The sequence below is a fragment of the Protomyctophum bolini genome, assembly GCF_963924005.1.
Source record: "Protomyctophum bolini genome assembly, chromosome: 18".
Classification (NCBI taxonomy): Eukaryota; Metazoa; Chordata; class Actinopteri; order Myctophiformes; family Myctophidae; genus Protomyctophum; species Protomyctophum bolini.
The window spans coordinates 32,347,637-32,374,969 of NC_137879.1; the positions used below are offsets into that span (position 1 = coordinate 32,347,637).

At 43.4% G+C, this 27,333-nt stretch overlaps 1 protein-coding gene across 5 annotated transcripts in view; it reads right to left on the minus strand.

Moving 5' to 3' along the window:
• The window catches only part of gas7b (growth arrest-specific 7b), a 64,399-nt gene that overhangs the window by 10,447 nt on the left and 26,619 nt on the right, over window positions 1-27,333 (minus strand). For 3 of the 5 annotated variants that reach the window (XM_080789698.1, XM_080789697.1, XM_080789699.1), the window contains exons 3-9: window positions 25,019-25,096; window positions 23,908-23,996; window positions 17,689-17,742; window positions 12,783-12,872; window positions 10,493-10,608; window positions 9,990-10,064; window positions 1,620-1,698 (exon numbers count right to left, since the gene is read on the minus strand). In XM_080789698.1, coding sequence (XP_080645824.1) covers window positions 1,620-1,698; window positions 9,990-10,064; window positions 10,493-10,608; window positions 12,783-12,872; window positions 17,689-17,742; window positions 23,908-23,996; window positions 25,019-25,096 — 581 coding nt within the window. The remainder of the gene's footprint in view (window positions 1-1,619; window positions 1,699-9,989; window positions 10,065-10,492; window positions 10,609-12,782; window positions 12,873-17,688; window positions 17,743-23,907; window positions 23,997-25,018; window positions 25,097-27,333) is intronic. The other 2 variants (XM_080789701.1, XM_080789700.1) reach the window with 1 other exon arrangement.

The window sequence follows — 27,333 nt, forward strand, 5'->3', positions numbered from 1 at the left end:
CGAAATAAGTATAGCTCGAAGCTGACTTTATTTAACTCTTTGTCTTTCTTTTATTCGGCTTAAGGCTGTCGTGTCGGTCGGGGATAGAAGATAAAAACTCAAAAAAAAAAACGTTTTGCCGTCAGAGTGAACGGTGTTATACTCAAGTTACATCTCCAACATTATCCAGTGACCCTGAGCGTGTATCATGTTCTTAAAATGAATGTGCAGTCATCCCTGCCCAACCCCCCCCCCCCCACACACACACACACACACACACACACAATTACACTGAGACTTCTGATGATAAAATACATCTGGAGGGGGGCCACCTCAGAGGTCGTTTGCAACATCCAGATGCAAAGTCACTGCAATATAGCGCAACGCTTACAAAAAAAGTACCGCTATAAGCTTCCCACTAGTCCGAGACGACCATGATGAATGTGTCTATATAATACTCCGATTCACAACCTCCGTCCGGGCTCCCTCTCCCTCTCCTCCCTAAAAAGAAAACTGTGAGATGTGCTGCATGCCGCACATCTGCGCCTCTCCGTCTCCGGAGAATAAATATATATAACGGCGCTGACGTCGTTTCCTCTGTCGCTCCAGCTGTGCTCCTCCTGATCCCCCCCCCTCCCCCCCCATATTCTGTCTCCTTCCCCGGGCCGAGACAAACTCGCCAACGCTCATCATCGCTCTTCTTCCATGTCACGTTTGGCCGCATCACAAACACCCCCTTAACCCATTCTGACCTGAGATCAGATTCTAAAAATGTCTTCTACGCATCCTGACAGTTTTCTGATCTGACCTGAGATCAGATTTTAAAAAAAAGTCTTCTATGTCAGTCGCTCTTCGATTTTTCAAAGAAAATAGCAGACCTACAAGCTCGTAGCGCGCCACTCGGTGGCGCGCTACGAGCTTGTAGATCTGCTATTTTTAAATGGCTAAAGCACGACATAATGCCGACACCAAAAGGAGTTCCCGGCAAAAATGTGTTAAAAATGAGTCTTAATTGAGCGTGACCGAGCCACGGAGCAGTGGTGGGAAGTAACTAAGTACATTTACTCAAGCACTGTATATACTCAAGTAGGCAGCATGCGAGTTTTACGTTACTTGAGTAATTTGCGCTTTCAATACTGTCTCTTTCGATTCAAATGTTTTACTTTTTTTACACTCCACCTATACTACTGACAGCTTTATAGTTACTAGTTGGTTTGCAGGTTTAGATTATTAATCACTGCAAAATATAATAAAGCCATGTTCGAAAATAGACGCGATCTTCTTCATGCGAAATTCAAATTCAGATCAGTCTTGTATATATACGTTACATATAGGAAAACGAACGAGGCGCCTGGGGCCTGAACATTTTGGTTGCTTTTATTGTGGTACCGTGCGTATACCACAATAAAACCAACCAAATACTCCTCTGCGTTGTATAAGACCTTTGCGAGGCCCCCTATTTATTATTCCCCAGGCTTATCACAGGACAGAATGAGGCTATATGCGGATCAATACATAGATTATGGACAGGATGTATAAACGTAGGCATGGGGCTCCCCCCATGCCTACGCACACAGAGCGGAAAGGTTGCGGCGGGCTCATTTTAAAAAGATTTCAAACGCAACGCGGGGTGTGTATACCTTCGAGGAGAACTTCAGGTGAACTTCTGCCTCGTCGGCCAGGCTTTTCTTCAGCTGGGTCCAGGCCTCCCCCAGGGTACTGAGAACACATCACACGATGGGGGGTTATAGGAAGACTGAGAAGTAGAGAGAGACGGAGAGAGAGAGAGAGAGAGAGGGGGGGTGGAGAGAAGGGGAGGAATGGACGGGGGGGGGATACGAAGAGAGAACGCGAGAGGAACTGAGGGAGAGAGAGAGAGAGAGAGAGAGAGTGGGAGAGTCAGTGTGAGAGAGAAGGGTTGATATTGGGGGAGAGTGAGAGAGTATAGAAAGTGGTGTGCGAGGGAGAATTAGATAGCCCGCGCACATCCAAGTCTCACACCGAGAAGACCGCACAGACATTAGAGAGAGAGAGAGAGAGAGAGAGAGAGAGGGGGGGGGGGGGTATGGCGGAAAGTGAAGACAGGAATTAGTGGGTCATGCAGAGGAGGAGAAAAAAAAGGAAAGAGACAAGCTGGAGACGTATAGCAGGATGAATCTGATCACTCACTCACTCACTCGCACGCGCGCGCACACACACACACACAGGGTTCACCGGCAGGGCCAGTGCAAAAGTTCACAGTTACACCAATAAGCAGTAAATCTGAGAGCTGCGTGGGGGGGGCACAGTCAGTTCAACGCCAATGATTAGGATGAGTGGGATACGAGATGCAGTGCGTCTCTCTCTCCTCCTCGGCACCATGACTTACGGCAGCACTGTTGTTTTGGAGATATAAAGCGCTGAAATGAAGTCACTTTGTTCAACTTAGCCTTAGTCTTTCGTCATGACTTATATTCCCCCATCATTACGCGGGCACATCACACCTAGACTGGAGAACTCAATCGTCATTATGGGATGGGCTACTGACCGACTCACACACACACTCGGTGGCCATTTTGCTCTATATACGTCATACTCCGGGTGGGGGGGGGGAGTCGAACAGATAGAACAGTGAGGTTCTTGACCTGGAAAACGTTTGAGAAATCACTTGTAATATTAGCCCCACTCACTGTATATACCTCGAGTGAAACATCTCACTTCTTCCTTTTTTGAGCGTTTGTGTGGGATATATTTACTCATAAGCCAATAATAAGGCGTTTACGAAGCTATACCTGCCAGGCCGCGAGCCGCAAGTTTGGGCTCTGGCCGGGGCTGACAATCTCTCTATGGCAGGTCACTTCAAAGGAGGCTTCCTGAATGGAAGACATGTGTGGAATTCCCTTGGACTGACACCCAAAACATTCCTGACTCTGCTGGAGCGCAGTCTGGCACCTGCGCTGTAGTGTGCACGCACACACACACACACACACACACACACACACACACACACACACACACACACACACACACACACACACACACACACACACACCAGATACCAGCTTTGCACAAGATGAGAACAGATAGCATTTTTTTGCTTTTTGTTTTCCTTTTCAGTAAATTAATGCCCTACTTTTGTCATACAAACAGCGTCAATTTGCAAGCTCACGAGTGACTCAGAGAATACCGATACCAGAGAATAATATTTATAATAATATTTATTTTTTAAAAGATCATATTTTGAAGTCCACCGACCGGGGATAATGTTTATAGCTATCTAGCTACTGTATATATATATATATATATCTCGTGTTTTGTTTATAGCAGACTCCTCACTCAAATGTGCACTTGCAGTTTGGGGCACAACTCCAAAGCAAACTCCACATGCTATTTTCCTGCCATAGCGTCCACCCCTGCTTATACCCCTGTGTCGGATCGGTGGTTAGACCGGCATATTCGCCGACACGACACCGATATGACCAAATATGGGTCGATGCCGCTACAGTATCAGAACATCTCTAATTGGAACATATACTGTATATAGGTTCTTTTTTTCATCTCCATTTCCTGAAAAGTGACACGCAAGGTTTCCACCCGAAACGACGATGATGGGATTTGAAGCTAGTCTGCACCGAATCTTTACGGCAGGAAGTCAGGGAATCCTTTGTATAGAGCATGGGTTCCCAAAGTGGGGGGGTCCGGGGACCCCTGGGGGTACTTGAAGGAGTTCCAGGGGGTACCTAGCTCAATTAGAGATAGGAACCAAATGGACCCTTATGGGTCTGTAACTCAGAGAGTGTATACACATGGAACCAAATGGACCCTTATGGGTCTGTAACTCAGAGAGTGTATACACATGGAACCAAATGGATTTGGTTCCATTTGTTACACTCTCAGGGTTAAATTAACAGTGGTTTTACAGGATAAATTGGGGGTCCCAGAGATAGAAATGCCATTCAATCGGGGGTCCGTATAGCATAATGCGTGACGCATTGCGAGCTTGTAGATCTTCTATTTCCGCTGCGCAACACTGATGATGTACTAAATTAAATATTATTTATTCATTTTCTCTTATAATGACTTGCCCAAAAATGGGGACAGCGTGGTAAAATACATTACTGTCACAGCCTTTCTGTCTTAAGGCTACGTTCTAGTTCCTCAATTTGACATTTTTAACAACTTGAACCCCAGCAGAATGCATATTATTCTGATCTACAAGCTCACAATGCACTTGTGTTGTGGGGCCTTTTGAGCTTGTAGATCAGCTATTTTCGTGGCAAAGACCTCTGGTGTTAACTGTTAATGGAAATTAGCAGGCCAACTACAGAGAGCCAAATCAGGTCCAGTTTACTAAGTCTAGAGAGGGTTTAAGTACGTTCCAACATTAGCCTTCACACCATCATAGTCTCCCACGATACATGGAAATCTGCCCACAACATGCTGTGCTTCAGTGAAACACATTGCTTGCCCGAGCTATTCCACAGAAGAGAAAAATGGTGTTCAAAAAAGAAAAATCCAAATTGTTCCAAAGACTTAATTACATATGCTATTTCTTAAATCAAAAATAGCACATCTACAAGCTCGCTAGCTGTGAGCTTGTAGACATGCAGTTTTTGAACAGCCAACTGTATAAATAAATAAAGTGGTTAAAATTGACTGTGACGCTACTATTAACTACTTTTGCCCCATGCAAGGACCCCCTTGTGGGTCCCCAGGCCGGACGTTGAGAACCAAAAGAAAGCTCTATTCAACAGAATAATAGAGCACATGGTAGCAATAATAATAAATAATAAAAAAAGGAGTGGTCACATGACTACCCGGGGCCGGGGCCACATTGCTACCGAACAAATGGTAAGTTCAGGAATGTACGTATACGGCCGGTTCTGGGGTTGGTGCTGGATGGACGGATGGTAGGGAACTGAGCAACAACAAAACAGTGATTGTCCTGGCCGGACAACAGCGCTGGCCTGACCGGAGAGCATAATAACAGTATTGTTGTTGCACTTTTTCTGGGGCGTGGGCAGTCAGAACTGGCTGGCATAATATAATGACGATTCTATACGGAAACAATTCCTGTTTCATCCCACTCTGTGCCCCTCCGTTTTATACCCATATGGACCTAAGTTCGATTCTACAAATGTCTTCTGAATCTTGACAGTTTTTCTGAATGTGTCTATGTCAGTGGTGCTCGAGAATGATATGTAATTGGCGGCTGACACCCATCTGAAAATATGTTGTTCCAGGGACCCTCCTCCTCCCAGAAGCAAAGATTTGAGTTAAAAAAAAACGTTCGCTCATTAAAGAATATACATTTAAACATTTGGACCACATTTGCACGGGTTTTTCAAAAAATAGCAGACCTACAAGCTCGTAGCGCGGCACTCGGTGCCGCGCTACGAGCTTGTAGATCTGCTATTTTTCAATAGCTAAAGTAGTGACATAATGCTTAAAGCACCAAAAAGGGTTCCCGCCCAGAATGGTTTAAAATACTATGTCGTCGGGTGGAAATGTTACTTTTCAAGAAATGGAGAAAACATAAAAAGTGGATCTGTGTTCCAATGGATCCAGTGTGGTTAATACAGGGTTCCTCCTTCCTACACTTTTCCAGAGTCCGATTTCCAGAATTCTCTGTCGATTCTTCAGACCATTATTTGATAAGTATAAATAGCTACATGTAGATGCATATTCTGTAAATAATATACTTTTAGAATCCTACTGTACTGTATGTTATACATTCTGACTGTTATATGTTAGATGCACTATTATGTTGCCAAATAGTTGCACGGTTGTAGCAAGTTACAATAGAGGGTATGGTGCGCATGCATAAAGTGAGTGGCAAAGTGAGTTTTTAAATGTATTTCTTTGTGGCTTTCGCCTTTATTTTTTTATTTTTTTATGGAGGGATGGACAGTAGACGGACAGGAAATGGGGAGAGAGATGGCACGCTAAGTAAAGGCCGTCGTGATCGGGAGTCGAACCCGCGGCACACTGCCAGACTGGATTACCACCAGCCAAGGTGCCTGGACCGCTGAGCCACGGCTCCAGGCCTGCATGGCAAAGTGAGTCTAACATTGTGTAACTGTCATTTAATGCAATCAGATAGGACTTTTTTTGTTTAGTATAGATATGGGCTGTCAAGGCCAGGTTTTTGCCACTCAGTGCAGGGCGTTCCCACATAACTTTCCGCGTATGATGATGATGCCACGCGCATATATACCAATCAATTAAGCACTGCTTTGTGAATGAAAACTTGAAATGTTTGAAAATAATTTAGAAATTCCTTGTAGGGCTTCAAATAGGGACGCCACATTGAAGATAGTTAATACTTAACGCTTAAACAGAGCAATGTTATTGAGATTGCGTAAACATTTTAAGTAACGGAAGGGATGGTACAATTCACTAGTGAACCAGAAACAGAAAGGAGAACTGAAGTCTATTGACTTTGCTTTATTGGCTGTTAGATTAAGTACATTATACTCGTAAACACAGTTTAACAAGATACTATAAATAAAGTCACTCCAAGACTGTCATAATATTTATTTGTGTATCTATGACTTGGGACACTTTACATCTCCATCTTGAATTTGTACATTTCTGGAGATGAACAGTACTATTTGGAAAAGTGTCCAAGGCTGTCATAGATACTCAATTGTCAGAATCAATCAAATAAATGATTGATCCAAGGCCAGGTTTCCTGATGCAGAAAAGATAGCCTGTTTTTTTGATCATTAGTAATTACATGACTGCATGTGAAAACCGGCAAATTTTTAGCGAATGCTGTGTGACGCTATATTATATTTACATTACGACAAAACTAAATAAAGATATGAGGTTTCGGCCTGACAGCAATAACCCCCGTACAGTGAGTGCAGGCCCCGGGGAACATGATGAATGTCTGTCTACTCTAGCGGCATTTTAATGACTTTGGCTTGAATTATGATTCAGAATTATATCGCATTTATGTTTGGACAGTGCAGCATGTTTCCAATCGGCTGAAGCTATTAATCGTGGAGCCTCGACATTATACCCTTTGCATTTCTAGATCTCTTAGATGATGCTTTGGTTGGCATGTGGGCGGCAGACAATAAAGTAAAAATAGCTCACAAAGAGCTTGTACAGTAGATCGGCTATATGTCCAGTGTGTGGAAACGCCGTCGCACGACCCGAGTACAAATCAGCCTTATGAATCAACTGTGTCTTCATTTTGGACACTCTTTATCCCCTCTGGGCTTCTTATTGGCTTTCCTTTCCCATGATGTCCCCATCAGAGAGCCCCACAGACAAAGAGGTCTGGTCCCAGCGTGAGGTCAGCTCTGCTGCCAGGCTGAAGAGAGAAAGAAGGAGTGTCTGGGCTTCATTTCCCTCCGGTTCTCTGCGGGAGGGGGGGGGCGCCATCAGCCCTACAGAACCCCCCCACCACCACCACCACCACCACCAAGAGCCCTACACACAGCCCCTCCACCAGCCCTATACACAGCAACATCCTGAGAGTCACTTTAACGCATTCTGACCCGAGATCAGATTCTACAAATGTCTTCTACACATCCTGACAGTTTTCTGAAAGAGCCATGTTTCTATGTCAGTCGCTCTTCGATTTTTCAAAAACAGCAGACCTACAAGCTGCTATTTTCCAATAGCTAAATCATAACATAATGCCAAGCAAAGCAAAGCAAAGCAAAGTTACCATGTTTACCCAGGGTAACTGGACTAAGCTCAAGAACTTGTTTACAGGCCAGGCCCTGCTCATAGAACATTTCATGGTAGGGGTTCAATGCCTTGCTCAAGGGCACTTCAGCGGTGGTCATTTTAACGTGCCGGTCCGGGGATACGAACTAGCGACCTTTCTGATGTCAAGACGGCTCCGTAAACCGTTCGGCCAACCGCTGACCCAAAAGGGGTACCCGCACAAAATGGGTTAAACTCGGAGAGATGAATCAACTATCAGAGTTCAATCCACTCTGGAACAGTCTGCAACCAAAATGGTCTGTCTCTTCAAATCTCATTCCATCCCACCTTCTCTCTCCCTCTCCCTCTCCCTCTCTCTCTAAACGCACGCACGCACAATATAATGGGTGAAACATGCCGCAGGGCGGAGATCAAAGTAAGCGGTGATTTACAGGAGGGCCATATACTGTTTCACAGCCTTGCGCTGACAGGACCTCCAGACCCAGACTATGGCATTAGGATATCTCGCCTGGCTGACTCGCTGAATGATTGGCTGGCTAAACCGGCGGGTTGGTTCACTAGAGATGGCTGGGGCTTGCTGACACCGTGATTATTTCACTGGCTATATATCGCGGGGTTGTTTGACCGACGACTACCCAAAACACTCAAGAGTGACACCAACCTAAATTAATTACCAGACTTAACCACATTCCGCCTGGCTTCCCAATAAGGTGATGCGTTGTGACTGAGCTTGAAATATATTAGACTCATTTTGACCACCACGTTGTGCATTCTAAGGGGAGTCATTGAGATGCACTGTACACACCAGTTATGCACTACATTTGCATAATTATGCCAATTAATTAGATTGTTTCTCTTCTGCGTATATGGTACTCCCTCCCCGTCATGGCTAACCCCTGCCGCTGGTCTAGGGAGGGTGTAGACATGACCACACGTCTCCTCCGATATACACGTGGAGTTCACCAGCCGCCTCTTTTCTCTCACCGGTAGGGTGCAACAGTACCGACGTTTTGCAGAAGGACATTCTATCGCCCCGGTTCCGCTGCCCCTGCTTATTGTCGACATCAGCCGGTAACACAAGGGAGTCTGTCCGAGGTACAATGCGCTATAGAGACCCCTCTGGGAGATGGATTGAAACACATGAACTTGTGGTCCAAACCAGTGTTGTTTTTGTCAGCAAATTTCTATTTTAGTTTTAGTCATAGTCTCCTGAATAGTTTTGACTTAGTCTTAGTCACATTTTAGTCACCTGGAATGTATTAGTGTTAGTTAGTTAATGTCATAATATTTTAGTCGACTAAATTTACAGGTGATTTAGTCGACTAAAATGTATTTTTGCGGGCCTTGTTGCCGTCATGACTTATTTTACACTTTCTGAAAATAGACGATCTACAAGCTCACAGCTTGTAGATCTGCTATTTTCAGCATGCAACCAAGTGTAAAATGACTTATACTGGATCTGTTGTCCACTAGTCCCTTCCTAACATTTTAGTCTAGTTTTTATTTGTTGACAAAATTGTCAGTATATTTAGTCTTAGTTTTAGTCACCAGTTTTAATTTAGTTTTCTTCAGTGGAAAAGGTAGTCGACGAAAAACTTTCGTCTTCGTTTTGGTTGACGAAAACAACACTTGTCCAAACTAAGGCGAGAGCTCTACTGACTGAGCTATACCCGGAACAGGTTGTGGTGCCGGAAACAGGCACCACCACAACCAACCTGTAGGAGTCACTAGATCGCCCACACTCCGGCAGGCCTCCCATCCTCGAACATGGCCAGTCATGTCCCTTGGGAGCGCCCGGGGCAAGCCGGAAGGCAACCTTAAGGAATCGAACCCCAGGCTCCATAGTGGCGGGCAGAAAGGTTTAAGCCCTGCGATGCCTAGATGCCCCATTGCTTAAAAGGACACCACTTTTCAACAAATCTTCATATAATTGTTCCTCACTAACGTCCATGATAAAAAATACTACTTGGTCTGTGTCTCAAAAGGAGGGCTGTGGGCATTTCAGAAACCATATTTTGACATGTGTCATCGCGAGAACGATGGCTTCCATTATTATAGCACGGCATCTTTTCAGGAATAGAAAGCCTGCTAAGTTTATAGATTGGATCAATCCCCATGACAACTATTCATCAAAACCCCCCCTAGATATAAAAAAATAAAAAAAGTGTTGATGTTGTGGAAAGCACTTCAGAAATATATGTCGACACTTGAATTTCTGTGAGCTCGTGCCACCACTTCCGTCCAGCCGTGTGCCAACATATAAGTGACACATTTCTTCAAGAGGCGAACACAGGTTCCTCTTTATCCCGGAGCTATACTAGAGGGGGAAAAGAAATGACACTCACCCTTCTTCTTGACTCGCGAGAGGGATCTGGGACAGCTTGGAGAGATTCTTGGCATATTCCTCTTCTATTTTTATCCTATTAGGGAGGGAAGTAAGAGAGTTTCATTGTGTGACACCTGCAGGCTTCTGCAGCACACTCTTCTGTCGCTATAGTATCCATCCATCTGCATTTTCTCCTCTGTTGTGCAACAGAGTGATGCACATTGATGGAAAAAAAATAAGGAAGAAGAGTTTGTCTAAACTGAAGGCTTATAGGAGCCGTATACGATTTGCATGGCGACCCGAGCAAAATAACAAAGAAAACAGGAAGCTGATTGAAAAGCTGACATGATTCACGTGCTCACGCACGTGCACACAAACACATCTGCGTGGTCGAACACGCACACGCACTTCCCTTTTCTTTCCCCGTGAGGTTGATTTTTTCACTATTTTTACTATCCTTCTAGGGACTTTTGGTCCACAAAACATTTGCAGCACCAAATTAATGTGTGGCCGGTTTCTTACCTTTCTCTTATGAACTCCGCCATCTCTTTCTGCATTTGCTTCCCCTTGAGCTGCTTCTGCAGCAAGACCTCGAATCCGGTGACGCAGCCATTCGCCTGAGGATCCCTCTTATCAGTCTGAGAATGATTAATAACACGGAATTAACACACCGATTAAAAAACCACCAAGGAGAGAGCTGCATGGCCGGTTGCACTACAGCTATATCTAACCCATTTTGGGGGCGCGGGAAACCCCTTTTGGTGTTTCAAACATTATGCTATAATTTAGCTATTGAAAAACAGCAGATCTACAAGCTCGGCGCGCTACAAGGGAATATTTTTACGGCTCTAGCAGTGATTCTCAACCAGTTTAATTTCAAGGACCCCCAGTTTGACATGCATATTTAGTCTACGGACCCCCCATTTAATGACATTTCTATCTCTGGGACCCCAATGTACTGTATATTGTAAAATCTAAGTTCCTTTAACTTCCATTTGTACACTCTCAGAGTTACAGACCCATAAGGGTCCATTTGGTTGCTAATAATTATCATTTAGCTGGGGACCCCCTGGAACTCCCTCTTTTTTGGACCATGCTCTACAGCATTGGTTCCAGGTACTTCCCAACCTTTTTATACTGAAGTACCACCTCAGAAAATAGTACCACCATAATAACTGATGTTATAATACAGGAGCAGTATAATACCTGCCCCTTTTGTTCCATTCCTAAGCCAATAATGCTGCTGCTCTGACAAAACTCTTGTCTAATGTGATTCATCCGTTCTCAGATCTTCTATTAACGGCTAGGTGTGCCGTCATGCTCATTTTCAGCACGGCTGGATAGCCTATTCCAACCAATTGCTTGGTCAGAAGAACTTTTAGGGCGACTCCTCTGTGTACCACCAGAGGGGGGGCTCAAGTAGCATCAGTGGTGCTACATAGACTAGAGCGTATTTTATTTAAAGTATTTATTTAAAGACGTTTACGCCGCGGACAAAGCCGACTCTTGTCGTGACAAATCGTGACAATAAACACAATGTTTTTGGTGCCGAACAAATAATTAGAAAGAAGAAAGAAAACGGCAGGTTTGTAATACTTTCTTTGGTCCAATATATTGTGTTTGTTGGACCGCGCAACCAGTGGTTGGGAACCTCTGCTAATACAGTGTAATGTACTCCACTCCAGCTCCACGCATGTACTGTAAATGCACAATCCCCATTCTCAGTACACAGCTGTGTCATTGTCCCAGTGTGCCGTGGTGGGAGAAGTATACGCAATGTTTTACTTAAAGGAGAATTCCATACTAGAAGGCTTTCTTTACCTTTATTTGTAGTTGTTATATAGGTCCCCACCAAAGAGGTCCAGGTGTTATTTTGTGCAAATGTGCATTGTTGGCTATTTCCCCTACCATAAGCCCTCAATGAATTGCATTGCATTGCATTGAATTGAATGGGGCATTGGGGTGCTATTTCCATCGCTCAAAAATAAAAATAAATTGTATATATCCTTGGCTTCATCCTTGCTAGTATCCCAAGCGGCACACTTTACTACTTATTTCGATGGAAATAAGCGAATTATCACAAAAACCCAACCCCCATTGAGGGCTTATGGTATAGGGGAAATACCCAATAATGCACTTTTGCACAAAATAACACCTGGACCTCTTTGGTGGGGACGTAACAACTACAAATAAAGGTAAGAAGGCCTTCTAGTATGGAATTCTCCTTTAAAGTTAAAGTTAATACCACCACAAGTACTCAGAGGCCCCTTTTCCACCGGTGTTAAACCGGCTCGGTTCTTTCCCCCCCCCACCTAATATTGAACCAGTTCAGAATGTTTCCACTGAAAATGATATGGAGGCCTGGGCCGTGGCTCAGCGGTCCAGGCACCTTGGCTGGTAATCCAGTCTGGCAGTGTGCCGCGGGTTCGACTCCCGATCCCGACGGCCTTCACTGCATGTCACCCCCCCCCCCCCCCATCTCTCTCCCCCATTTACCGTCAGCCAGTACTGTCTGTCCCTCGAAAGGCGAAAGCCACAATTAATTTTTTTAATTAAATGGTTCAGAAACCCAAAAGTTGCTTCGGGACTGGAACCAAAAGATGGCCACCGGCTTCCGTGAAAGCACCGATGGTTCCAAGGATCTAGAACGGCACCATGTCCTACAGAACCGAAGTGAACCGGTGTGTGCCGTGGGGTCAGTGTGAATTAACGGAGAGCATGTGCAGTATAGCACTGGGAGAAATAATGCCGTTGTCTGTGTGCGTTTATTATTATTATTATTTATTATCCGATTATTGATCATTTCATTTACCCAGAAGTAATCACAGTAGCTCCATTCGTCCGGCTTCAGCAGCGGCTGCTCGGGCATGCTCATTGGGAGGGGGAACGTCACACAGTTAATCTGGGGAACGGAAGGGAGAAAGAGAGAGAGAAAGAAAGAAAGAAAGAAAGAAAGAAAGAAAGGGAGAGAGAAAGAGAGAAAGAGAGAAAGAAAGAAAGAAAGAAAGAAAGAAAGAAAGGGAGAGAGAAAGAGAGGGGGGGATCACAAAAGCACATACTGTAAGAGATGGATTAATTTAAAATGGATCAGGTGCAGCTGGATGGCAGTGGATTACAGCATCGCCTTGTGATAAATTCCTCTTGCATTTCCTTTGATGAAAAAGAGACAGTCTCTGTGTGTGTGTGTGTGTGTGTGTGTGCGTGTCTGTGTCTGTGTCTGTGTCTGTGTGTGTGTGTGTGTGTGTGTGTGTGTGTGTGCGTGTGTCTGTGTGTGTGTGTGTGTGTGTGTGTGTGTTATTCATTGTTGTAGCCGCGGCTTGGAAACCATTGTATTGCAAGTATTGATGTCAGTCAACAAATGGTGTACCTCTCAATTTCCACTGGATGCATGTACGTACACACACACCCACACACACACACACACACACACACACCCACACACACACACACACACACACACACACACACACACACACATGTACGTACACACACACACACACACACGTGTCACAAACGCAATTAAAGTTGTTCTGCCTTCTGTTGCTCTGGCAACAATTTGTCATCTTTCTTTGCACCTCCACCGACGAACAAAAGTGAAGGCGACATTTTCTCTGAACTCAAGTCAAACATCCACTGTCTTATACCGTCCTCTGAGACTATATATGTATATACGGTATAGTCACAACAAATCCTTTCTCTGTTGCCATGCCTATATTTGTCGATTCTACAAATGTCTTCTAAATCCTGATGTGAGAAAATATGTCATGGCAAGGACCCCAAAAATGATATGTAATTGGCCTCCGACCAACCCATCTGGAAATATGTTGTTTGCAGGGATCCGAGTTAAAAACGTTCGCTCTGAAAGAATATATATTCAAAGATTTCAGGGCACATTTTCACGATTTCTCAAAAAAAAATAGCAGACCTACAAGCTCGTAGCGCGCCACTCGGTGGCGCGCTATGAGCTTGAAGATCTGCTATTTTTCAATAGCTAAATTATAACATAATGTTTAAAACACCAAAAGGGGTTCCCGCCCCAAAATGGGGGGCTGGATACAAACCTTCTTTCGATATGACCCCTGGGGTCGTATCGCACTCTCTGGACTATCTATACAGCAGAGGTTCTCAAGCATTTTTCCATCTCAAAAGGCCGCCAAAACTGAGACGTATTTGGCCGTGGACACCCGTCTATAAAGGATTTATTATGCCAGGGACCCGCATAAGAGAAGATGTGTCAACGTTTGTAAACATTAGCCGAAAAATTGTAATGGGTCGTATAAAAAGGTTTAAACTCATCTTGCTGGTCCCTCGCCAAATAGAACGCCTCCCTGGACGCCACTTTAAGAAGCGTCGGTCCGCAGTACCTCGGTGAGAGGAATTCATTCCAAGAGAATGCTCTGTTAACTATAAGTGCAGGAACAGTTGTAAGCGTATGTTTCCAGGCCTCTCCCAGCACTAGCTGCGTATAGTAGATGTTAAATCTGTTTGGCTGGTTGTGCTAAACACCCCGCTCTGATCTCCTGTGCTCTGTGCAGGTGGGGTAACACTCCGTCTCCGCCAGAGGGGCTGCGCGCGCGCACGTGCGGGCGTGTGTGTGTGTGTGTGTACACACACACTGTACACACGAGCTTCGGCATTGAGTATACGACTATACGTGCACAACACAGCAGGTCTGTTACGAACGGAATAGGTGGATATGTGGGCGGAGAGCCACACGCACATACACAGCAGCATTAAGGGTGTGTTATCATTTCAAAGGGACATGGCAGAGAAGAAAAGGGAAGGAAGAGGGTAAGGGTGGAGGGAGAGAGAGAGAGAGAGAGATAGAGGACATTATCTTCTTTCACATTCAGTCCAACATAACCTCAGGAGGTAACCAAGGCTCAGTGAGGACACGCTGTTTACTTAAAAGAAGACAAATAGAAAAGCGTTTACTTGAAATAAGAAAAATACGAAAGGCCTTCATCCAGGAGAGACTCGCGGTCATGCACTGCTACGATCACGAGTGGACCGTCGTTTGCACGGCTTACACAGCACTGTGTCTCACACACACGCAACACACGCACGCACAAGCATACACGCACAAACACACACACATGCGCAAGCACAATGGCTTCTAGATGGATCTATCACAGACCTCATTGACTCATTGTTCAATGGGCGACATGGCCATGACACTGACCTCAACACTCTGCAGTATATTCTATCAGAAACACCTGTCTTTGCCCCAAGCTGGTATACATTATTGGACTACAATATTTGAGATCTTGTCTGATATATTTGAGGTTCGTCTGGAGCCGTCACCCCAGATCGCTATTTTTGGGGTACCATCAGATTTTGAACTTCTAACCCAGAAACAGTCTAATAATGGTAGCATTTGCCACACTGATAGCAAGACGTAGAATATTGTTGGGATGGAAATCCCCAACTCCCCCTTCTATAGCTATGTGGCTTAAGGATATTATGGGATTTTTAAAATTGGAAAAAATTAAGTTTACAATTAGAGGTTATTTTCTAGCTGGCAACCATTTATTACCTACTTTGAGAATCTGAGGGTACTTCCGACAGACTAATTGAATCAATACTATGTGTGTTTTTTGCTTCCTCATAACGATATATGTGTATAGAGAGTGATGTATGATTCAACACAATCTTTTCCAACATAACTTGTGACTTTCTTTTGAACTCGAATAACCCAACTCATAATTGTATTTATTTTGTTTTATTTATATTGTTTTTTTTAATCTGTGCTTAAATTATAATTTCAAATATGCATGGTTGTTGTTTTTGTATGTCTGTACTCAATTATTAATGTCATTTTTTATATTGTTTTAATGATGACAATAACTGTGGGGGGAGGGATGAGGTGAGGGAGAAAAAAATAAAAATAAAATGGTATGTTCAAACTGTAGTAAAACTGTTGAAACCTACTACCAATAAACATATATTTAAAAAAAAAGAAACACCTGTCTCTCTATCAATAGCATCCCCTGGTTGCTATGGAAGAAGCATCCCCTGGTTGCTATGGAAGAAGCATCCCCTGGTTGCTATGGAAGAAGCATCCCCTGGTTGCTATGGAAGAAGCATCCCCTGGTTGCTATGGAAGAAGCATCCCCTGGTTGCTATGGAAGAAGCATCCCCTGGTTGCTATGGAAGAAGCATCCCCTGGTTGCGCTATGGAAGAAGCATCCCCTGGTTGCTATGGAAGAAGCATCCCCTGGTTGCTATGGAAGAAGCATCCCCTGGTTGCTATGGAAGAAGCATCCCCTGGTTGCTATGGAAGAAGCATCCCCTGGTTGCTATGGAAGAAGAATCCCCTGGTTGCTATGGAAGAAGCATCCCCTGGTTGCTATGGAAGAAGCATCCCCTGGTTGCTATGGAAGAAGCATCCCCTGGTTGCTATGGAAGAAGCATCCCCTGGTTGCTATGGAAGAAGCATCCCCTGGTTGCTATGGAAGAAGCATCCCCTGGTTGCTATGGAAGAAGCATCCCCTGGTTGCTATGGAAGAAGCCAGAAGAGGCGTGCCTGCCCTCCACCCTCCCAGCACACGCCCACCTACTGTAAAGTGCTTCATTTTAACTGTAAGCGAGAGGAAACTAACACGCTAATTACGGTGAAAGAATCAAGAGTTACAGTCAAATAGAGGGCGAGCGAGAGAGAGAAACAGAAAGAGAGAGAGAGAGAGAGAGAGAAAGAGAGAGAGAGAGAGAGAGAAAGAGAGAGAGACTATGGGCTCCATTTCCGCTAAACCCCTTATCCCTGAACTTCTTAGCCCTTTTTTTTTATTTTATTTTTTTACTATTTTGCTAAACATTTTTGAATAGTTAAAATGGGCCAGTCTACAAGCTCACAACGTGTCAATGTAGATTGGCTATAGTTGAACTATTCAAAGATGTTTTTCTAAATAGTAAAAGAAGTTTAGGGATAAGGGGTTTAGCGGTGACGAAAATGGAGCCCTTGGAGACAGACAGAGAGAGAGAGAGAGAGAGAGAGAGAGAGAGAGAGAGAGAGAGAGAGACCCTGGGTCAACAACTCTAAGAGTAAGAGAGTACTCATCGTGCAGAATGACCCATTTGAAGTGTTCAAATGTATACAACTTTTTGTATTTTTTTTAAATAGTAACAATACCAAGTATTGTAAATATCTACAAAGTAACCACTTGCGGTGGAGTAAAGGATCCAAGATGCATAGTGGAGCAGAAGTACAGGTATTGGAAATGCTCAAGTAAAGTACAAATATCTCAAAATTGCACTTAAGGCACTTAAGTTTCCAGATGGTATAACCGCAAGGTTGCCAGTTCGAACCCCCGGGCTCCCCCAGAGTTAGTGTCGTTGAGCAAGACACTGCTAATTGCTCCTGGTGTGCTGGTTGGTGCCTTGCATGCAGGTTTACTTTCCGCCGCCATCGGTGTATGAATGTGTGGGTGAATGCAATGTACAATCTATGTAAAGCGCCTTGGATAAGGTCACTATATAAATGCACCATTTACCACCGTGCCATACGTCCCGGGCACCGTAGTGAGCGCATTATACCGTCAGTCAGGGAGGAGTTGTTGCTTTAGTTGTGGTGGTGGGAGAGTATACTCTGCACTATTATGCACTTTTGAGTATTCTGCATTATGCACTTAATTGCCCTGTATGTACTGTGTACCTAAACATGTAAACTGTTGCATCCATAAGTGCCAATGAAGTGAATCTGAGTCGGAGTCTGTACTCACGGTGACGGTGGTCTCCTTGCTCTGTCTCCTGGTGGGCGACGTCGATCCTGGGCTCTGTGGAGAGAGGCAGGACGCGTCGTCAAACAAACAAACCTCCGTGTCAGACATGTTTATCCCCCCCTGCTGCTGACACACACACAGTCACACACACACCAACTCGCCCCGACACACATGCGCACACGCACGCACGCACGCACACAGTTACCTCACATACACACACAGCCAGTTCTCCCTGGTGCGCTCTAGCACAGCATATGTCTGCCTGCTCTCTCTGCTCCCGTTGCTGCGCGCGCACGTGCACACGCGTGTGTCTGTGTCTGTGCGTGTCTTGCCGTGCAGAGTATAGCGAGGGCAGTCCTGCATACTAGCGAAGGACTGTGTGCGAGTTTCCGTATACTTTAGCGTAGAATAACGAGGCGTGCGCATGTGTTTGTGTGTGCGTGCGTGCGCGTGTGCGTGGCCGAATCGGCGCCTATATGTGGTGACACTCACACGGGGGAGAGAGGGACGAAGAAGAGAGACGGACATGGATATACAGTACGAGTGACAAATATGGTAATAAGAAAGCAAAAAACTGATACAGTGGATACAGTAGGACTTTGATAAACAACGCCACAGAGAGAGAGAGAGAGAGAGAGAGAGCAGTACAGTAGCAGTACAGTAGTCCACCCCACGCTGTGTCCATGCTGTACCATGCCCAGTGAAACAGCAGCCAGACAGATGAGGAGAGGAAACATTGAGGAGGAAGAGGGAGGGGGGCCGCCAGGGTTTATTTTGGAAGAGATGGAAGGCACCACGCCTCGCCTCCGCTCCACGACCAGAACAGAAACAACAAAGACAAATGCAAACAATTGGGATGTAGTGGCTGGTGTGTGTGTGTGTGGGGGGCGGGGGGGTGTATATGGCGGCAGGCAGACAGGTGGCAGCGAGAATGAAGTGTGCTGACGCTGGTGCGTTTGTTCGTGCATGTGTGTGTGTGTGTGTGTGTTACTGTGTTATCACACCTGCACTATACCTGCATCGAGTGACCTTGGTACATAGAATTTGATCTATTGAAGATTCTGACCTTCAAATGTACATAGTTTTCGTTTGGATTGTATTGCTGTATTGTTGTATTGCTCTTTCTGCTTTGGCAATGTAAACGTACTGTATGTTTTCTCATGCCAATAAAGCCCTTTGAATTGAATTGAATTGAATTGAATTGTGCCACAGAGAAGGACGGACGGACGGGTTTCAGTGGTTTGAGGATACAGTCAAAACTGGCGGCGTGATCGCCTGACTAATAATTATGATCTGGCGGGGCGGGGCGCATATGAAGTGGGAGGGATTCATGTCTCTCTTAACGACCATCATCCTCATCCTCCTCCTCCTCCTCCTCCTCCCCCTCCCCCTCCCCCCCCCTCCTCCTCCTCCTCCTCCTCTCTGACGCGGGAGATGAGCGAGTGTAGTGTTGCAGTCACAACAGTGTGATTAAAATGATGGTTTACATTTCACAACTGGGTTTGGGACTATATAACCTCACGGCCGACGAGACAATTATGAACTACGGTATGGCAACGTATGAAGTGTTTAATGAGCCCCGTGGGGGAAAGACTGACGTCCTGACAGCAGTGCTGGAGAGAGTATACTCACATGTCTTATACTTGAGTCAAAAAGTATCAATGCTGGAATATAGCAATATGAAAGTCCGGAATTCAAAATGTACTTTTATCTAGTAAAGGTACAAGAGTATGGGCATCAAAATGTACTTAACTTTATCTAGTAAAGGTACAAGAGTATGGGCATCAAAATGTACTTAACTTTATCTAGTAAAGGTACAAGAGTATGGGCATCAAAATGTACTTAACTTTATCTAGTAAAGGTACAAGAGTATGGGCATCAAAATGTACTTAACTTTATCTAGTAAAGGTACAAGAGTATGGGCATCAAAATGTACTTAACTTTATCTAGTAAAGGTACAAGAGTGTATGGGCATCAAAATGTACTTAACTTTATCTAGTAAAGGTACAAGAGTATGGGCATCAAAATGTACTTAACTTTATCTAGTAAAGGTACAAGAGTATGGGCATCAAAATGTACTTAACTTTATCTAGTAAAGGTACAAGAGTATGGGCATCAAAATGTACTTAACTTTATCTAGTAAAGGTACAAGAGTATGGGCATCAAAATGTACTTAACTTTATCTAGTAAAGGTACAAGAGTATGGGCATCAAAATGTACTTAACTTTATCTAGTAAAGGTACAAGAGTATGGGCATCAAAATGTACTTAACTTTATCTAGTAAAGGTACAAGAGTGTATGGGCATCAAAATGTACTTAACTTTATCTAGTAAAGGTACAAGAGTATGGGCATTAAAATGTACTTAACTTTATCTAGTAAAGGTACAAGAGTGTATGGGCATCAAAATGTACTTAACTTTATCTAGTAAAGGTACAAGAGTATGGGCATTAAAATGTACTTAACTTTATCTAGTAAAGGTACAAGAGTATGGGCATTAAAATGTACTTAACTTTATCTAGTAAAGGTACAAGAGTATGGGCATTAAAATGTACTTAACTTTATCTAGTAAAGGTACAAGAGTATGGGCATCAAAATGTACTTAACTTTATCTAGTAAAGGTACAAGAGTATGGGCATCAAAATGTACTTAACTTTATCTAGTAAAGGTACAAGAGTATGGGCATCAAAATGTACTTAACTTTATCTAGTAAAGGTACAAGAGTATGGGCATCAAAATGTACTTAACTTTATCTAGTAAAGGTACAAGAGTATGGGCATTAAAATGTACTTAACTTTATCTAGTAAAGGTACAAGAGTATGGGCATTAAAATGTACTTAACTTTATCTAGTAAAGGTACAAGAGTATGGGCATCAAAATGTACTTAACTTTATCTAGTAAAGGTACAAGAGTATGGGCATCAAAATGTACTTAACTTTATCTAGTAAAGGTACAAGAGTATGGGCATCAAAATGTACTTAACTTTATCTAGTAAAGGTACAAGAGTATGGGCATCAAAATGTACTTAACTTTATCTAGTAAAGGTACAAGAGTATGGGCATTAAAATGTACTTAACTTTATCTAGTAAAGGTACAAGAGTATGGGCATTAAAATGTACTTAACTTTATCTAGTAAAGGTACAAGAGTATGGGCATCAAAATGTACTTAACTTTATCTAGTAAAGGTACAAGAGTATGGGCATTAAAATGTACTTAACTTTATCTAGTAAAGGTACAAGAGTATGGGCATCAAAATGTACTTAACTTTATCTAGTAAAGGTACAAGAGTATGGGCATTAAAATGTACTTAAAGTACCAAAAGTAAGAAGTATTCATTATGCAAAATGTCTCATTTAAAGTTTTCAAATGTATTTAAAAAAAAAAAAACTTTTGAGAATAGCCAAGCTCACAATGCATCGCATTGCGACGCATTGTGAGCTTGTAGATCGGCTATTTTCAAAAGGCCGCAATGTAATATAGCGCTGAAGGGGGTAATTATGTTTTGTAATAATAACAATCCAAATCCAGAAAGTAACTAAGGTTTTCAAATAAATGTAGTGGAGTTACAATAGTTGCTTCCTAAATGTAGTGGAGTAGAAGTAAAAGTATTGTAAATACTCCAGTAAAGTACGTACAAACATCTCAACATTGTACTCGAGTACAGTACTTAAGTAAATGTACTTAGTTACTTTTCCTGACAGTAACATCGGCGAGCAGGAAAAAAACACAGGATGGGTACAGGCAAAGAGTAGGGAGAGATAAGAGTAGAATAGAACCAAAATAAAATGTGTGTACTGATTAATGCATATAGGTTTGGATTGACGCAGTATTAGGTGTAGGTTAGGGATTTCACAGAATGATAAGATAAAATGACAATAAAAACTGTATCCCCGGAGGGAAAGCCAGGATAATGCAAATCTGTCGGGGAGAAAACCTTTTATGACCATATTTCAAGGTGTTATGCTTTTAAAGAAATATTATTTTTTTAGCCTTTATCGATAGGTTGAAAGTAGATTGACAGGAAATGGGGTGAGAGATGGGGGGGGGGGAGACATGCGGCAAAGGCCGTCGGGATCGGGAGTCGAACCCGCGGCGCGCCGTCAGGCTGGCTCAGCAGCCTATTGGTGCCCAGACGGTTGAGAGGTTTTATGCTTTTAAACAGTTTTGGACATACAAGGTTTTCCCGGCCCCAAACGTCGACTGAACGCTGCCAGCCAACTTTACGTGCCGGAGCGTTAAACAGCCTCGTGGGAACTGTGAGGTGTCACACAGGGCAGCGGCGGCCGAACCGTTTGCGGAGCGGTCTTGATATCGGAAGGTCGCTAGTTCGTATCCCCGGACCGGCACGTTAAAATTACCACCGCTGAAGTGCCCTTGGACAAGGCATTGAACTCCTACCACCATGAAATGTTCTATGAGCAGGGCCTGGCTGTAAACAAGTTCTTGAGCTTAGTCCAGTTACCCTGGGTAAACATGGTAACTTTCCTTTCCTTTTTTGCTGTCAGGCAACAAACCTCTTATCAGTGGTGGAAAAACTACGCCATTGTTTTACGGGTTTTTACGGGTAAAAGTATCAATACTGCAATGTAGAACTATACTCCGTTACAAGTAAAAGTCCGGAATTCAGAATTTACTTGAGTAAAAATACAAAAGTATTGGCATTAAAATGTACTTAAAGTACCAAAAGTAGAAAGTACTCACTATGCAGAATGTCCCATTTTTTTTAAGTTTTCAAAAGTATACAATTATTTTGAAAATAGCAGATCTACAAGCTCACAATGCCTCGCGACACATTGTGAGCTTGTAGATCAGCTATTTTCAAATGGCCCGAAATGTATATAGGGCGGAAATGGTTAATAATGTATGATTTTTTTTTAAATAATAATAATCGAAATCTACAAAGTAACTAGTAACCAAAGTTTTCAAATAATTGGAGTAAAAGTACAATATTTGCCTCTGAAATGCAGTGGAGTGGATGTAAAAGTACAGACAATTTGACGTACTCAAGTAAACTACAATTGCCTCAAAATTAGTACAGTATTTTTCCACCACTGCCTCTTATCTCAATATTCTAACAGGTTGTGTGTGTTTATTTAATTTTTTTAACGCCCTAAATGATCACACTATAAACTAAAGCATCAAAAGTAGCAGATCTGTCGCGGGCGGGCTGGCATGCTTCGAGCTCGTAGATCTGTTATACTTTCGCCATTTTTTAAAAGTTGAATCCTGAAATGTGACAGTTTTGGACATACAGTAGGAGGTTTCCACCCGACCGACCAGAGACAATATAAAAAGTGGAGAGAGCAACAAATGACTCATACTTTCCTACTTTACTTTTCACTGTGATGGAAGTGTGTGCCTGTGACGCTGTGTGTGTGTGTGTGTGTGTGTGTGTGTGTGTGTGTGTCGGGTGGAGAGGAGAGGAGGTGATAGAAGTGGAGGAAGGGTATAGCAGCAGGGGGAAGGGAGGGGTTTGCGTGGGCTCAGTCGGTCGGGAACTGGCGTCCCAGGTTTAGGCGGTATATAATATATATACCATGGTTAACATTGAGTCACTGTGACGCAAATAGAGGAACCTTTCACCTTTTTTTTCCAGCATCATTATGCGTTATGATTATTATGGGACTGACCTTTATCTGACCGACCCCGGTACAGTACAGTACATACATACTGTACATGAGTTGAATCACTCTCACATCTGCGCAAGCAACAAGCGCAATGCAACATACATTTGACGACCACGACAATCAACTACGTTATCAGATAAGACTCTGCGTCGTGTGAGATATCTTCGCGGTTTTACGTCATGTGTCAAATACTGTATATCAAGGGGTGCCCACACTTTTTTGACTTGAGAGCTACTTTCAAAACGACCGGGTCAACAAGATCTACCCAGCAAAAATAAATAAAACTATTATCCCATTGCTGAAAATAGTTAAAATATGTACTTGAGGGGGCTTTGGATTAGCGTCGCTGGCATTACATATAAGACAAATGGAATGGGAAATAGAGGGGGGGGGATGGAAATGGTAGTTTTTCTTGGTATTTTACTTTTCGAAAACTTTTTTGAAAACAAAGTATTGCATTGTGTGTTTGAGCTGATAGGCCCATTTTTTATGTCAATCAATCAAGTCACCTTAATTCAAGTGGCAGACCCATTGTTTGAGAAGCACTGCAATAGAGGAAGGAGAGAAAGAGGAGTGTGGGTCGGTCCTCCTTACCTGTGGTTCTGTGCTGCTCTTCCTCACCAGGCTGTTGTGAGAATGCTCCCCAGGATGCAGGGGACTTCCACCTGAGTGAAAACCATTCACTGGAGAGAGAGAGAGAGAGAGAGGGAGAGAGGGAGAGAGAGAGAGAGAGATTAACTTGTGGTATTGTGGTTTGTGGCCTGCCACTGTCACTACAAGCTCAATGTATTTGAAAGAGGGTTTTGAAAAAATGCACGTGTGTGTGTGTGTGTGTGTGTGTGTGTGTGTGTGTGTGTGTGACTCAAATCAATGCTTGGACTGAAGTGCCTCTTTGTTGCTCAAATTCAATGTGAAGAATGCGTTAATTCGGCCCCGTCAGGGAGTCAAACACAAAGAGAATAAAGCTTGAAGAGACCCGCTTTTTTATTTTTATGGATGCTGACTTGTGTGGCCAACATGACACGGCATTTTTACTTTGCCCGGTTGCTTTTGGCACATGTATATCGTGCACATACTGTAGGTTAGCCCTGAACACTATTTTTGTTGCCGTTGCTCGAGTGTTTGAGTGTGTACGTGCGGCGTTGACTTGAGTCTACTTAAAAGAGGAGAAAAAAAGCCCGAATGTGGTCCAGATGTCAACCTCACTATAATGTTAGGAGTGAAATAAATGGGCTCGCGGCTGCCGAAATCAAAGCACTTCGGGGGCAGGGAAGCATCTGAGAAACCCTGGTGCCGCTTAAAGGCTGTGAAAGAGCAGTGGCAAGCAAAGACAGAGGAGGCCTTGGTTCCGCACTCAAGGCTACAGATAAAATTAGTCACAGGAAGTGAAGTGTGTGCGTGTGTGTGTGTGTGTGTGTCATAGAGAGAGAGAGAGAGAGAGAGAGAGAGAGGGACATTGTGCCATTGTGGAATTTTGGCACTCATAGCCCCAGGCCTCTAAACTTGAGAAAGGTTAAAGTGGCATAGGCGGAAGATGGAGACAGAAGGAAGGACAGAATGAAGGAAAGCGAAAGGAAGAGAGAGAGAGAGAGAGAGAGAGAGAGAGAGAGAGAGAGAGAGAGAGAGAGAGAGAAAGAGAGAGAGAGAGAGAGAGAGAGAGAGTGAGAGAGAGTGTGCATATGTGTGTGTGAGAGAGATGCAATACCTGCTGGTAAGGAGTTCTTATGTCTAAGGGACGTTTTAGGGGTCCCAGGTGCACTAGTTGGTCTCTCCCACGTGGTTTCTGGGTGAAGAAGCAGATTAGATGTTTGTATTATAATTAAGTTTTGTCAGCTGTGTTACTTGATTGTAGTGGAGTAAAAGTAAAAACATTGGCTCGAGATGTAATGGAGTAGAAGTAAAAGCACTGGAAATTCTCAAGTAAAGTACATATACCTCAAAATTCTACTTAAGTACAGTACTTAAGTAAAAGTACTTTCCAAGTTACTTTCCACCACTGACAAAAACAAACCAAAGCATCTGTTGCAAAAGCTAAACAAAATCTGTCGCAAAGTCACGCTCCGTTCTCCGTCTCCCGGGCCGTCAGCCGAAAGCATGCAGGGTGAGAACAGAGGAGAAGCAAAAGCACGACGGCACACCGCCTCGAATTGTGAGGAACAAACCCCTCTCTTTGATATCTTTTTATATTCTCATCTTCCATTTCTCACCACAGGAGTTCAATTAGCCTTTACTCTCGGAAATAGAAAAGAGCAGCCACGACCATAGGACTTAAAAACCCATTTAGACCTGGGAACGATTCGACGAATGTCTTCTGAATCATGAAGGTTTTCTGGAAAAACCCCATGTTTCTAATAATAAGTGGTTCTCAAACTATTTCATGTCAAGGAGCCCCAGAATTGTCTGTATTTGGCCGCCGACCCCCCCCCCCCCCCCCCATCTGAAAAGATGTTGTTCCAGGGGAACCCCCCCAAGAAGCAAAGATTTGAGTTAAAAACGTTCGCTCTGAAATAATATATATTCAAAGATTTTTCAAAAATAGCGTCGACCTACAAGCGAGTGGCGCGCTACGAGCTTGTAGATCTGCTATTTTTTCAATAGCTAAATTATAACATAATGTTTAAAACACCAAAAGGGGTTCCCATGCCCAAAATGGGTAAAAAGCCTTTATTTCATTTGGGTCCCAATTGGGCCCGGGCTGTGCTCTGTGTTCGATGGTATACTTATAGCAGTGGAGACAACAGAGCCAAAAGCCCATCAGCTCAAATGACACGCGTGACGGCGGAGAGGGCGCCGACAGGGAGAGAGACGGCATAGCCTTCACGTTTGATGGAGGACAACCGGCAGAACCTGTTCCTTCATTGGGCCCTAAATGCCTCCATTTGTCTCCGTTAGCTTGTCGTGAAGCAAATCAATACCGTGAGAGGAGAGTGGGATATTAATGCAGAAGAATATGGTCAAAATCTACTTAGCTCGGGGTTTTTTTTTTCATTGTATCCGTATCTCCGGCGCAGGCTTACTTGTCAAAGCGATGTTTACAAATCCGGTTTTGTGTTTTTATTTTATACACAGTCAGACGGGTTCAATAGGCCGCTCGTGAGGAAGCGGGATTGTAAAGACATCCGCATATAGCATTATCACAAGAAGTCAATTAAATACACATCGCCGACTCTAAATTGAACACGGTTTTGAAATGTGTTTTGAATAAGACATAATTTCTCTTATATGCGCGAGACAGAAATACTCCGGTCGTCATTAGCAAAAATGTGAGGATGGGGTGGTGAGAAAGCCTGTATACATTTACTATGAAGCGCTGCAAAGACTAGAATGAAACAAGGTTGGGTTACTAGGCAACTGTCTCTCGAAATGCAGAATGCAAAGTGATCATTTTCAAATTAGTTTAAACAGGTGAGAGAGCTGGGCCAGAACACCTGCCAAGCCTCAGATGTGGCTCGTTAGCGACACGTTACACTGTATAAACAGCAACACATGGGAATAATTGTCACGCAAGAGACATTATTATAGTCCTAACGCCAGTGGTGGACAAAGTACTCACATTCTTTACTTGAGTAAAAGTATCAATACTGCAATATATAAATACTTTGTTACAAGTAAAAGGTCAGACTTCAAAGTATCGGTTAATGTATGTTTTGTAATAACAATAATCAAAATCTACAAAGTAGCTATAGTAACTAAAGATTACAAATAATTTTAATATATGCCTCTGAGTTGTAGTAGAGTAGAAGTAAAAAAGTATTGGATATTGGAAATACTCAAGTAAAGTATAATACCTCAAAACTGTACTTAAGTGCCGTACTTAAATATACTTAGTTACTTCCCACCACCACCTGAGGCCTATACTATATCAATTATATACTGTGTCGCAGCTGAGGTGTTGATTAGAGCGCAGCTGTTTTGTTTTCACGATTTCCAATTACTTAGTTTCAATTCATCGTGTAGCCTAAATACTATCAGAGTTGAAACAGGCCAGTGCAGAATATCATAATATGTGACTGTATATCC